The sequence below is a fragment of the Diabrotica undecimpunctata genome, chromosome 6 (assembly GCF_040954645.1).
Source record: "Diabrotica undecimpunctata isolate CICGRU chromosome 6, icDiaUnde3, whole genome shotgun sequence".
Lineage (NCBI taxonomy): Eukaryota > Metazoa > Arthropoda > Insecta > Coleoptera > Chrysomelidae > Diabrotica > Diabrotica undecimpunctata.
In genome coordinates, this window is record NC_092808.1 from 117,509,116 (window position 1) to 117,522,173 (window position 13,058).

Below are 13,058 nucleotides of genomic sequence, written 5' to 3' on the forward strand. Positions count from 1 at the left end.
GAGATCTATTCTGTACAAAACCAAAACTAACAACATACAAGAGAGATCAAAGAACTGCATCTATAAAATACTTTTTGAATGCTAATTTTTATAAGGGACAAACCGCAAGCCCTTTAGGTGTCAGGATAAAGGAGCAAGAAACATACATAAAAACAGAGACTGTGACAAATCACATTTATGCAAATATGCCAGACACAATGAGCACAGCGTACAATGGCAAGATGCATCAATAGTGATGAAAAAAACAGACACGAAAAAGGGAAAAATCAAAGAAGCAGCTCCCATCTTACTTAATGAAGAAACATTTGTAGCAAACCCATCAGCTGATGGTACCAAGCTCTGGTTGTCAATACTAAAAGAAGAAGTCAGCAACAAAAACATACAACATAAGAGGATTAATAGAAAGTCACAGACACATACTCTACAATTGTACATAATACATATACAAGACAAACACATAACACATAAACACATAAAGTGGCTATATGCCTACAAGATCGAGACTAAGCAAGTCATTTTGGAGGATAATAACCGTCAAAAAACTTGTTCATAATTATGATTAACCGTGTTTATAATTATGGTTATAATAACAGCTCATTAGTTTAAAATAATCTTTTTGAAAACGATTTCCAAAGTGGAAATCGAAATGTCAAATAATAATTATTATAAAATGTAATTTTGATTACAATGAACTGTGGCTTAATCCTATATAAACATAATCTTTAACTTGACAGTTATGTCATGACATGTGACATAAAAACAGTTTTACAACCTTTGAAACTGATAATTGAGAAGAACAAGAAGAACTTTAAAGCTTTCAAATAATATATTACTTGCCATACGATCTAATTTAAAATTATCTTTCGTCATTTTTAATGATTATCCACTAAATCATATCAAAACTATGAACAAGATGTTGATGATTGAAGAAACTTTAGAGATGCAATGGATATTGCTATATTTTGTCTCAAAGTGACTAGTCTGTACAGGGTAAGATATGCAATGCTAACCTTATGGGAATTTCACCAAGACGTTGCTAGTTTTATGCAGTGAGCGATGGCGTTCTCTAATGTCTATCTTTCAAAATAAACGGAATAAACCAGGAGTTCTCAACAAGTCCTCACGTACAATTTTATGTAATTTACAAATATCGTTTGCTAATAATTTTACATAATACTATACATTATTTGTTTCTAATAGTAACTTATCAACTTTTATCTTTTATTAGTAGCAGTAGTATAAGAAAATGTGCATTAAATAAACATTTGTTACAAAGTTTAAAACAATTCCGGTAATTTCTACTAACTGCCAAATTTAAAATGTTATTTATGTCCCTGCGGTGCTAATTACTGCCATAATGTCTAAGGAATTTGTAATTTTGGTTGATATCAACTGCAAATACTTTCTTCTAAGTTATTCAGTAATTAAGAAGCAATTAGAGTAATTCTTGTACAGAATATATCCAGGGTAATATAAAAGCTTGACACATCCAGGGCCTTAATTAGTCTTTATTTGTTCTTCGGAGCGCGTAAACATATTCGAGTTACGATTATTTGTACCATCTTGGATGTGCTGTTACTGTTTTGTTATTGTTATTATTTGTTGGTGGCTGTTGTGATTTGCTGTTGGCGATTATTATTATTTTCTGTTGTTGGCTATTGTTATATTTGAAGCCGAATTTTTACCGCAAAATGGAGGAAATTGTTCAATGGAAACGTGGAAAAGCTCTGAAACTTTCGGAGAAGCAGATACTAATGAATATTATTAATTATCATCTTAATCAGAATCACACCGATTCAGAAATGAGTGGTGTTTGCGAAAAGACTCTGTTTCGCATACGACAGGAATATTCATCACCTGCTGGATTACAATCTCCAAAGAGCAGGCCCAAGAAGCGAAAGGTTGGTAATTCTCGTGACAACAAGTACGATGAAGGTGTCAGGGGCCAAATTCGTAGAATAGTTCATCAATTTTTTCGTGACAACATACCACCAACATTACCACCATATTAGCTGTTGTAAATGTCGAAGAAACTTTGCCCAACTTTTCACGGGCCACGCTACATCGCTTGCTGAGTGATATGAATTTTGTGTTTATAAAATGTGGCAGAAATTAAATTTTGATTGAAAAACCAGAAATCATCTCGTGGCGTCAACGTTATTTACGCGCAATTCGTAAATACCGTGCAGAAGGATACAACATAGTGTATTTGGATGAATCATGGGTAAATATCGAGCACAGTGTGAAAAAAGAATGAGTCGATAAAACAATTACATCTCATCGCGATGCTTTTGTTCGTGGTCTGACAACAGGATTAAAACCTCCAACAGCTCGTGGTACACGGTTCGTTTTATTGCACGCAGGATCTACCAGTGGATTTGTTGATGGAGCAGAGCTCACGTTTTTGGCAAAGAAAAATAACTACCACGACGAAATGGATGGACCGACCTTCGAAGATTGGTTCGAAAATAACTTAATGGTGAATTTGGCAGAAAAAACTGTTGTGGTAATGGACAATGCCTCCTATCACCAGCAGAAAGTCAGAACAAATTCCCAACAGTTCAACACTAAAAAAAGATATTCAAGAATGGCTTCTGTCAAAGGACCTATTTTTTTAAGAAGACTACCTAAAATGCGAGTTACTTGATGTAGTCAAGGCCTTCAAAGCAAAATATGACAGGTACATAATAGAAGGTATTGCCAAAAAGTACAATGTGAAGATTCTGAGGCTCCCACCCTATCACTGTGAACTCAATCCCATCGAAATGGTTTAGAGTGGAGTGAAACGGTATATAGCTGGACGCAACACGAATTTTAAAGAAGCTGAATTAATTACAGCAGCGTACCAGGTCATTACGCCAGAGAAATGGAAAAACTACATAAACCACGTAATAGCAACAGAAAAAAATGTGGGAAATTGACAATTTGTTGAATGATATCGAACCAATTATTATAAATATAAATAACGGAGATAATGATGACAGTGACGATAATAATGATGATGATGATAGTGAAGCAGAAACTAAATGTGACAGCGATTGACAGAAAAAAGAACTAAAGATAATGGTGTACAATTACGATTACTTACACACGAAATTAAATACAATGACTTCTTTTATTTTCAACTTATTTATTATTTTTATTTTCCGATATTTCTACGTTTTGTTACTGCCAACATATACAGTGCGATTTTTAAAAGTCCTTCCCCCTTAACTTTTGAACGGAACAATACATAAATAAAATGTTTCTTTATATTTTAGTTTTATTTTATTCGATTTTATTTAAATCTATAAACAAATGGTTTGTATCGCTAGCACATACTGTAGAATTCAAAACAAACTGCTTGTGTGACATAAATAAAAGGCATTTCTTAATTTCTATTTTGGTTTAATTTGACCCAAGTATATTGTAGCAAATATTATTTATGTTTGAGAACCACTGACAGAAGGAAGCCAGGCAGGGTCGTTAGTGGGCATTAGTACTTAAGCTACCCTCAACACAAAAGATGGATTAGGCTAAGTAGTAAGAAGTGACGTTTATTTTAATACAAGTTTGCAAAGAAGTATAGCATCGATGTTGTGCATTTACCCTGTACAGACTAGTCACTTTGAGACAATCTATAGTTGTATATTCCAGAATTTGATACAAAATTTCGTATTATGTATGGCAGCTCTTCCACAAGAAGTTACAATTTGTTTAATTATTGCAAACAATTTCCACAAATAAAATAAAAATATCTTACCATGTAACATGATTTTTGGGTTCGATCTTAGCAGCCTCCCGCAAGGTGGTTTCGGCTAATCCTTGAAGGTCTAAATAATGATAAACTAAACCTAATTGTTGCAACGACTGAACATGAAGTGGATTAATAGCGACAGCATTTTGGAAGCACATTTTGGCATCAGCCCACTCTTGTTTATGCATGTGAAGAAGCCCTTTCTACAAAAAAAAACAAAGAGTTTAATAATTAATATATGAATACTTCTGCAAATCCATAAAAAATAGGCACTAAATCGTAGCACTGGTCGCGTTATCGCGTATATCATTAAGAATATAAAAGGTTGTCATACAACCAAACTAGATAATCAAAATAAAAGCTATTTTTATACAGGGTGTAGTGCTAGTGCGAGAAAGTCGAAAAAAATAATTTAGGTAAAAGTTAGAATAGATGGGACTGTACTTTAAAAGTATTTTCAAATATACAGAGTCATATCATATTAACAGAGGGGAAGAAACTTACTTTTTTTAACGAAACACCCTATATATTTTACATTTTTGGACTCTTGCCAATGTTCTCTGGGTGCTTTAAATATAAGGTTTATCAGTGATATGCGAGGGAGTTTAAAAGATAGTTACTTTTTCGTTAATTTTGTAGTAAAATTAACATCCTGTAGAATTGTAGTGATTTGTCACCAAAAATGATATTTATCTCTACTATTAACATAACGAAATATTTAATTTTTGTATACAGGGTCGGTTGAAATTTGAAATGAGCATGTTCTGAGATTTCTTAAATGAACACCCTGTACTGTAATGAAATGTTATGATACTTTATAAATTATTAAATATTCTCTATAACTAACTGCTTTAATTTGTAAGTTATTAGTGATTTTTTGAGCCAAACATTATATGCAACAAAATTAAATGAAATTTTATTGGGTCTATTAGTTCGTATAGCAATATGGAATAAATATACGTTTTTACAAATTGGAATATTAGCATATTCTATACGAGCACGTATTTCGACCTCGTGGTCAAGATAGTTTGTTATCCGGCAACCAAGATACTGGAATATTTGTACTGGTTCTATATGGTTCTATTTGGTGCACGTGTAACAGCCATTACTTTTGTTTTATTTGTGTTTATATCTAGTCCCAAGCTATCTCCCTCTCTGGTTATGACATTCAAAAGTCGTTGTAAACCCTCAGTACTGTCCGCAATAATGACGGTGTCGTCTGCGTATCTTAAGTTGTTTACGTATTCTCCGTTGATTTTTATTCCTTCTTCAATATTTTCGAGGGCATTTTGAAAGATCTTTTCGGAATATATATTGAATAACAGTGGAGAAAGTACACAGCCCTGACGAACTCCTCTTTTTATTGGCAATTCTGCTGTCAGACGATTGTCTATTTTGATCGACGCCATTTGATCTCAATATAGTTTTTTATAGTGTTATGGTCTATACCATGTTGTGTTAGGGTGTTCAAAATTGTATTAGACATACGAAAGACATAATCGTTTAGTCTTTTCAAACCGAACGAGTTATAGATGAGGTCCGGCCTCTAATTATTTGGATAGACAATTCAGATAGTGACGACTCTGCTAGTGAAATATCAGACAGTGAATAGGACAAACCGTTTGCTAAAAAGAAGAAACAAAAAGGTGTTTTGGGAATTCAATTCGGACTTTGTGGTGTGTTTAAGTTAAACGATAAAGTACCTTCGGTCTAATTACTGGACTGCATACTCTCAATAGCTTTGGTATTAATTACTGGACTACACATGTTTAAACCTTTTGTTTTGCTGAAAACTCGGAAGTGATTTAGTGCCAATTTGTTTCAAGGTTATATTTAATACAGTGTCTGCAGAAAGTAAACTCTTGGATGTAAATTATTCAAATTTGGACATACCAGCAACTTGGCAAGTATTTTCCAATTTAACTGCATGCAAAACCATTCGTATAATTTTCACTCTACGCAAAATAGAGACTTATAGAGACCTTGATGAACATTTGATGTCGACAAATAATTTCGATTATTCGAAATATTCCGTTCCATTTCTTTTAACCGCCCTGTATATACATATTGTGTATATAATATTACAATATTATACATATTGTAAAATCCAATATTATTACTGAACATAAAATACAGCAAATTAAATATTTTTACTTTTCAAGCGATCGGAATTAAATATTAACGTCCCACTGTTTGAGGCCTACTGATGATATCTTAATTACATATCGTCCTTCATAGGGCAAAAGGAGTATAGCGCCAAATCATATTATCCCCTTGCTATATTTATCACCAATTCCAGGGCCGTATTTACTTGCCCATTCTGTACGTAGTGCGATCGGCGAATATACGTACCGCGTGTATGCGATGCTAGAAGTAAAGTGAGTGAGGTTAGATATGTTGTGTAAATATCGCACACACAGAACAACACTGAATTATGTCGAATAATCGCAAAAACGATTTTTCACATAACAGCCAAGTTAAAAAAATGCCGCATATATCACAAATACCGGTGTATTTATATGTAATAACATATTCAACAGATGGCGCACTAAGTCTCTGTTCTTGGTGACGGCACGAGTAGGCTGATACCACGTATAGGCAATTATTGCGAGTTGCAGCTTGTTAGACCTAGAGACCGGACGTACAGCGATTATGCAACAGTGAATTATTTTCAGTTAATATAGTGTTGTTGAATAAAAAACAAACAGTTTGTTGAATTATTTAGTAATAATTCTGTATTGGTGACTGTGTTAAAACGCTTGCTTGATACTATTTTGAAATAGTGCTGTATTCTTGGAAAAGGTAAGATTTTTTTTGTATTATTTTAAAATAATTCAGCATTGTTCTTAAAAAGTAAACATAATTGAAATAATGCACTATTAATAGTAGATTTTAGTAACATCCTAATCAAAAACTCCAATCAAAAATTATAATGAATTATATCTATAAAATAAGAGAAATATTCTCTGAAATAGTATTAATTTCTATTAACATTCAGATAAATTATTATTTTTTGAGATAATGCACTATTGTTCAATAAATTAGGTTAATAATTGTTATTTTGCAGATGATGAGAGGCCGTGGTCTTCTACTGCTGGAAAAAGCTAGAGAAGCAAAAACAAAAGATAGTAAACCTTCTGTTCAACAAAACAGCATTCAAGAGGATACCGGGAACTTTTACGTTGAAGCGTCAACCGACAAGACAACAACAGGAGCCGTTTTATATCATGGATCATCAGATAAAGAGGTAGCCCATTCTTATTTACCAAAAACTAGCGATGAAGAAGAGTTTATAGATGATTCTGATGCAGATCCCACTTTGGCCATATTTCTCGGTCCCTTGCAATCCCTAGAAGATCATCTTCTTCGAGTCGTCGTCAGACTCCAGCTCATCTTGGTCAAGCTGCAGTAGCTCAAGTAGTTCATCTGATAATACATCTGCTAGACCAGGCCCTTCTTCAGCAAACAGTCAAGATAATTTCCATTCTACTCACGCAGTCATACCTTCAACATCTGCTAGTGAGACTGCTCCACCAATTAGCGAACCCAAATTATGTAGAAAAAGAAAACGAAACCCTTCTGGCTGGAAGTCCAAGATTGCCAAAACATTGCGTAACACAGGTAAGGCGTATGTTTCGTTAACAAATCCTACAAAAATGATCGCAAAGAAAACACGTGATGGTTTTATGCACCTGATGCACGTGGAAAGCATGGCAATCAGCGCAAAATTGACACTGAAATAAAAAATAGTGTGATTAATTTTATAAATTCGATTCCTAAAATAGAGTCCCACTATTTAAGAACCCAAACTACTAGAGAATACATTTCAAGTGATAAATGTTTGGAAGATTTAAATCGAGATTACAAAACCATACGAGAGGAAAATAGTTTAACCCCTGCTTCAGCTTCAACTTTCAGTCGAATTTTCAATGAGGAGTTTAATATTTCCTTTCAAATTCCCAAGAAAGATCAGTGCGACCTATGCGAAAGCTATAGAAATGCCAATGATGAGGGTAAGACAAAACTATGGGACAGTTATAATAGCCATCTCAAAGAAAAAGAATTGCCCAGATTAGAAAAAGAAGCTGAAAAAACAGACGTCAGAACAGAAATGACGTCATCGTAGCTGTATACGACCTGCAGGCAGTCATGCAGCTTCCCAAAGGCCAAGTTTCTCTTTTCTTTTATAAATCTAGGATCAACTGTCTTAACTTTACAGTAAGTGATTTAAACGTAAAGAATGTTGTATGTTATCTTTGGGATGAGACCGAAGCCAAGCGTGGTGCCACTGAGATAGGTAGTTGCGATCTTAATTACATTCAAATGGTACTTGAAAAGAGTATTCCTAATACTGACGTAGATATTGTATTCTAGAGTGATAATTGCTGCGGGCAACAAAAAATAAATACTTTTAAGCATTACTATGCTTATGCAGTCCATAATCTAAGAGTTAAGTTTATAACCCATAAATGATTGATCCGCGGACACTCACAAAATGAAGGGGATAATATTCACAGTGTCATAGAAAAACAGATAAAAAGATATTTAAGGTTTTGCCCTATTTATTGCCCACAGCAATATGCTACATTAATTCGCACTGCCAAAAAAACAGGAACGCCTTATCTGGTAAAAGAGTTAACATTCGAAGGTTGATTGATACGCGTTGAAAAGCAACATCATCTAGCTTTCTTCTACAAAACATCGTATGAAGACACCGACTTTAAGAAAGTCTGTGTACGAAATCGTTCAAGGCGGTTCAAAGACCGAGATTTTTCTCTAATGTTGATTAAAGCATATCCTCAAAAGCCTTTAGACGAAAATAAAAAAAAAAGATATAAAAGAGCTAATTGAAAAAAATATAATACCAGCTACTTATGTTAACTCCTTTTATAAGACTGCGATAGAATAGTTTATACCAGCTAAAAACCGAGACTCAAGTTTCTATGGCGTTAGTTGTATAAGAATCTTTTTTCATTTTTATAACAGTTATTTTTATAAAAAAAAATATTGTTTACTTTTAGATAGTGAATATACCAGTCATTTAATCAAATTTGTGATGTTGATACAAAAATGATTCTAAGAAGACTTTAATAAGACCGATTAAATTGACTTAATTAGTAATTACTGGTAAATAATAATAATACATAATTATACATTTTGCAATACAATGGTAAAAAATCTAAAGTGGATGTGGAGAATCAGTTTTAACTATAGAAAGCAACAAAAAAATCGAAAGTAAGATTTTCATAGATACGTTTTATTTGTAATTACCACTCAAAATTAAAATAAAATGAAGACATGAAGGTGCGGATCAAACCGTTATTAGACTATAAGACTTAATAAATTGTCTTGGACTGTGTATGCATTCGTTTCACATACAGGCAGAAATACTTAAAGCTTTTGTTATAATCTTACTTACCATATGCATTGTATGGTGACTCAATGGATATATCTGCATGGCTTCTTGAACGCACATTTGAATGTCAGCAGGCTGGTCTAGAGCAAGGTACAGTTCAGCTAAAAGCAGCCAGATTTCTACCTGCAGCATCCATGCCCGCTGAGGACCAGGTCTAGCGTTAAAACTACTCATGGAACTAGCGACCTCACTAAGAGCTTGCTCTACTCTTGTGGCTGCCAGATTGTGTAGGTGTAAAGAACCTAAAATGTAAATAATATTAATTTATAATATAGAGCCATCAAAAAAATCATAATTTTAGAAGGCCATGAAATCATGTATTTATACGAATCGGTAGCAGCTTATTCATCATGCTGAATGACGTGATATTTAAGTATGTCTTGAAATTGTCAATATAAAGTTTAGTTAGAGCTTATATTGTTAACAAAACATTTTGGGAAAATTAAATAAAAATGATATTAAACACAGCAATTTATAACAAATAATATTTCTAAATAAATGTAAAAGTAAGCAGCTGGTAGTTGTAAAATCTGAAATTTTAAAATATCGTAAATATTCTAGAAATATGATTTGCTCAGCAAAATAATGTGACATAATTAACAGTATGAAGCCATTTTTGAAGAAGCATTACTATCTCAAAGTGAAGGAATAATAATTAACGGAAGATCTATTAACAACATAAGATATGCAGATGACACCGTAATTATGGCAAGCTCTGCTGAACAACTCCAATTACTGCTAAACAAAACAAATAGTTTCTGTAAAAAATATGGACTAAAAATGAATATAAAAAAGACCAAATACATGATAATAACAAAGAAAACAAATATACCAACAAACATACATTTGGGAAATGTATCGAGAGAAAGGGTTGATAAATACAAATACCTAGGAACCTGGATTTCAGACAATAATGATCAAACAACCGAAATAAGAGCAAGGATAGAAATAGCAAGAAATGCGTTTGTAAAAATAAAAACAATTCTCTGCAACAAAGACCTTAGATTAGAACTGAGAGTAAGAAACTAATGTTTGTATTTTGAGAACGATTTCCGAAGTGGAAATTGAAACGTCAATAAACGTACTTTAACATTAATTGTGGCTTATTCCCATTTAAATAGTAATTACTTTAAAATGCCACAAGAAAATAGTTTTTATAGGTAATAAAATAAATAAAGAAAACTTAACAAAGGCCATGTATCACTTCTTTTTAACATGTACATCTCGAAAAATACCCAAAGCTGGTTAAAGTCGACCTTCGTGACCATACCAAAAAAAGTAAATGCCAAGACATGCGAAGACTACGGAACAATTAGCCTAATGAGCCACTTACTTAAAACGTTCTTGAAAGTGATACACGGCAGAATATATAAAAAATGCGAAGAACAAGTATCATGGACGCAGTTTGGATTCCGCGATTCCTTAGGCACCCGAGAGGCTCTATTCGCTGTCCAAGTGCTTATACAAAGATGCAGGGATGTTAACTGTGATGTGTATACTTGTTTTATCGACTACAAAAAGGCATTTGATAGAGTAAAGCATGACAAACTTATAAACATCTTGAAAGAAGTGGGGTTAGATGATAGGGACTTAAGAATCATCTATAATTTATATTACAACCAAACAGCCAATATTAAAGTGGATGACCAATTGACAGAGGCAGTCTCCATAGATAGAGGAGTGAGGCAAGGATGCATTCTGTCCCCGGTGTTATTTAATATATACTCTGAATATATCTTCGAGCAAGCGCTAGGCGAATTACAAGAAGGCCTATTAGTCAACGGAATACGTCTAAACAACATTAGATATGCCGACGACGCAGTAGTTTTTGCATATAGTCTGGACGGTTTGCAAAGAATAATGTCGCGTGTATCAGATATAAGTAGAGAACACGGACTTGATCTTAATACGAAGAAAACAAAGTACATGGTAGTCAGTAAGCGCGAAATATTAAATACACAGCTTTTGGTTAACCAACATCGAATTGACAGAGTGGACAGCTACACATACCTTGGTACCAACATTAACAGCCAATGGGATCACTCCAGTGAAATAAAACAACGCATAGGAAAAGCGAGATCGGCGTTCATAATGATGAAGTCTCTTTTCAGAAGTCACGATTTACCATTTGCTACCAAAATCTCTCTCATTAGATGCTATGTATTTTCTACGTTATTATACGGAGTAGAGGCCTGGACACTTTCCGAAGCTTCTTTAAGAAAACTCGAGGCATTCGAGATGTGGTGTTACAGACGTATTTTAAGAATTTGATGGGTGGATCGTGTGACTAATGTTGAGGTCCTACGTAGAATAGGCAAGGAATGCGAGTTTATTAACACCATCAAAGAGCGCAAACTAGAATATCTTGGCCAACTCATTCTTCAGGGCAAGGTATTTGGAAAGAGAGGACCAGGGAGAAGAAGAATATCTTGGCTTCAAAACCTGAGAAAGTGGTTTAATACATCGACAACCGGACTATTCAGAATAGCAGCAAGCAAAGTTAGGATAGCCATGTTGATCGCCAACATCCGGAACAGATAGGCATCGTAAGAAGAAGAAGAAGAAGACATCTCGTATCTTCCACATATCAGTTTACTCCAACTTTGCTATTATATATAACACTTGCGACTAGATATAAATTGATCACAGAAGAAAGTTTAGTGACATATTTAAAAACTATGGAAGAATCTTTTAAAAAATGGAGACTATGTAAAGTCCTAGCAAAACTGAAATATGCTGTTTTCATCCAAATATCTGATGGCATGACAGAATCAATGACAAACAGAAAAATATTCAGATCCTAAATACCTCGGCATTACACTAGACCGTACTCCCTTCTTTAAGAAATATCTTGAAAAATTGAAAAGAAATATTATTCTCAAATAATAATTTTATTTTTAAACATAACCAAAATAAGAAAATTGGAATACATCGGACACATTACCCTTGGAGAGAGATATATCATGCTCCCACTGATTATGCAGGGAAAGATCGAAGGAAATAGAAGCGTAGGAAGACGTAGAATATCATGGCTGTGTAACCTGAGAAACTTAAGAAGAATATTATTCAAAAGTTTTGTGGGACAACTTGAGGATCTATAACACCTACTCTGAGATTTTTAGCGATGGCCCTGGTGCATTCTTTAGTGGAATATTGTGCTTTCATATGGATAAACAGCCCCTACACATAGTATGTCGATGTTGATGATACCCAATTTTATAGTACTATGCGTATGGTATGGATGGCTTCCCATCCTATCAGAAATAGCCCTACTTGATATTCGCAAAAAGAGTACTCTAGTTGGAGAACATAAAAAGCATATTAATAACCGTATCTTACCTATACACCAGGATATTCCCGACTTAGAAAGAGATATGCCAAAATACACAAACCCGTCGCTGCTAATTCCCAGGTACCTAATATCAGAGGACTTTAAGACAAACAAATAGTAAAAAAAAGGGGAACAAAGCAGAAAACCACACATTTATATAGGACCTACTCCATTCTAGTCACCTGGTTCCAGGATTTGAGTTAAATGTTAAGACATGAGTGACATTAAATAAAATCCGTACCAGATAGGGTATATGTGCTGACAGCCTAGAAAAATGGGGTAAAATTTAGTGTTCACATTGTGACTGTAGCCATCAAAGTGAAACTATACAACACATTGGGTACTTTTGAATGCCCTCTCCGAGCATAACCAGGACCATGGAGCAACTTCGTTGAAGGAACACCTGAAGAAGTACAGTGGATACGTAGTTTGTAATATTTTCATTTTCATCTAGTTTACAGTTCATAGAATTTTTCTTAATTTGTTTCATACGCTAAATAATAAATAAGAGATCAAGTGTGATTGATAAAAGCTCTAATTGATGCAATAAACAATCATGCTAGTTGCCGAAGCCT

At 33.9% G+C, this 13,058-nt stretch overlaps 1 protein-coding gene across 1 annotated transcript in view; it reads right to left on the reverse strand.

Annotated features, from left to right (window-relative positions):
- The window catches only part of Ttc7 (tetratricopeptide repeat domain 7), a 65,698-nt gene that overhangs the window by 9,713 nt on the left and 42,927 nt on the right, over positions 1-13,058 (reverse strand). Inside the window, exons 12-13 of the mRNA XM_072535221.1 lie at positions 9,156-9,394; positions 3,743-3,939 (exon numbers count right to left, since the gene is read on the reverse strand). Of these exons, the coding sequence (XP_072391322.1) occupies positions 3,743-3,939; positions 9,156-9,394 (436 nt within the window). The remainder of the gene's footprint in view (positions 1-3,742; positions 3,940-9,155; positions 9,395-13,058) is intronic.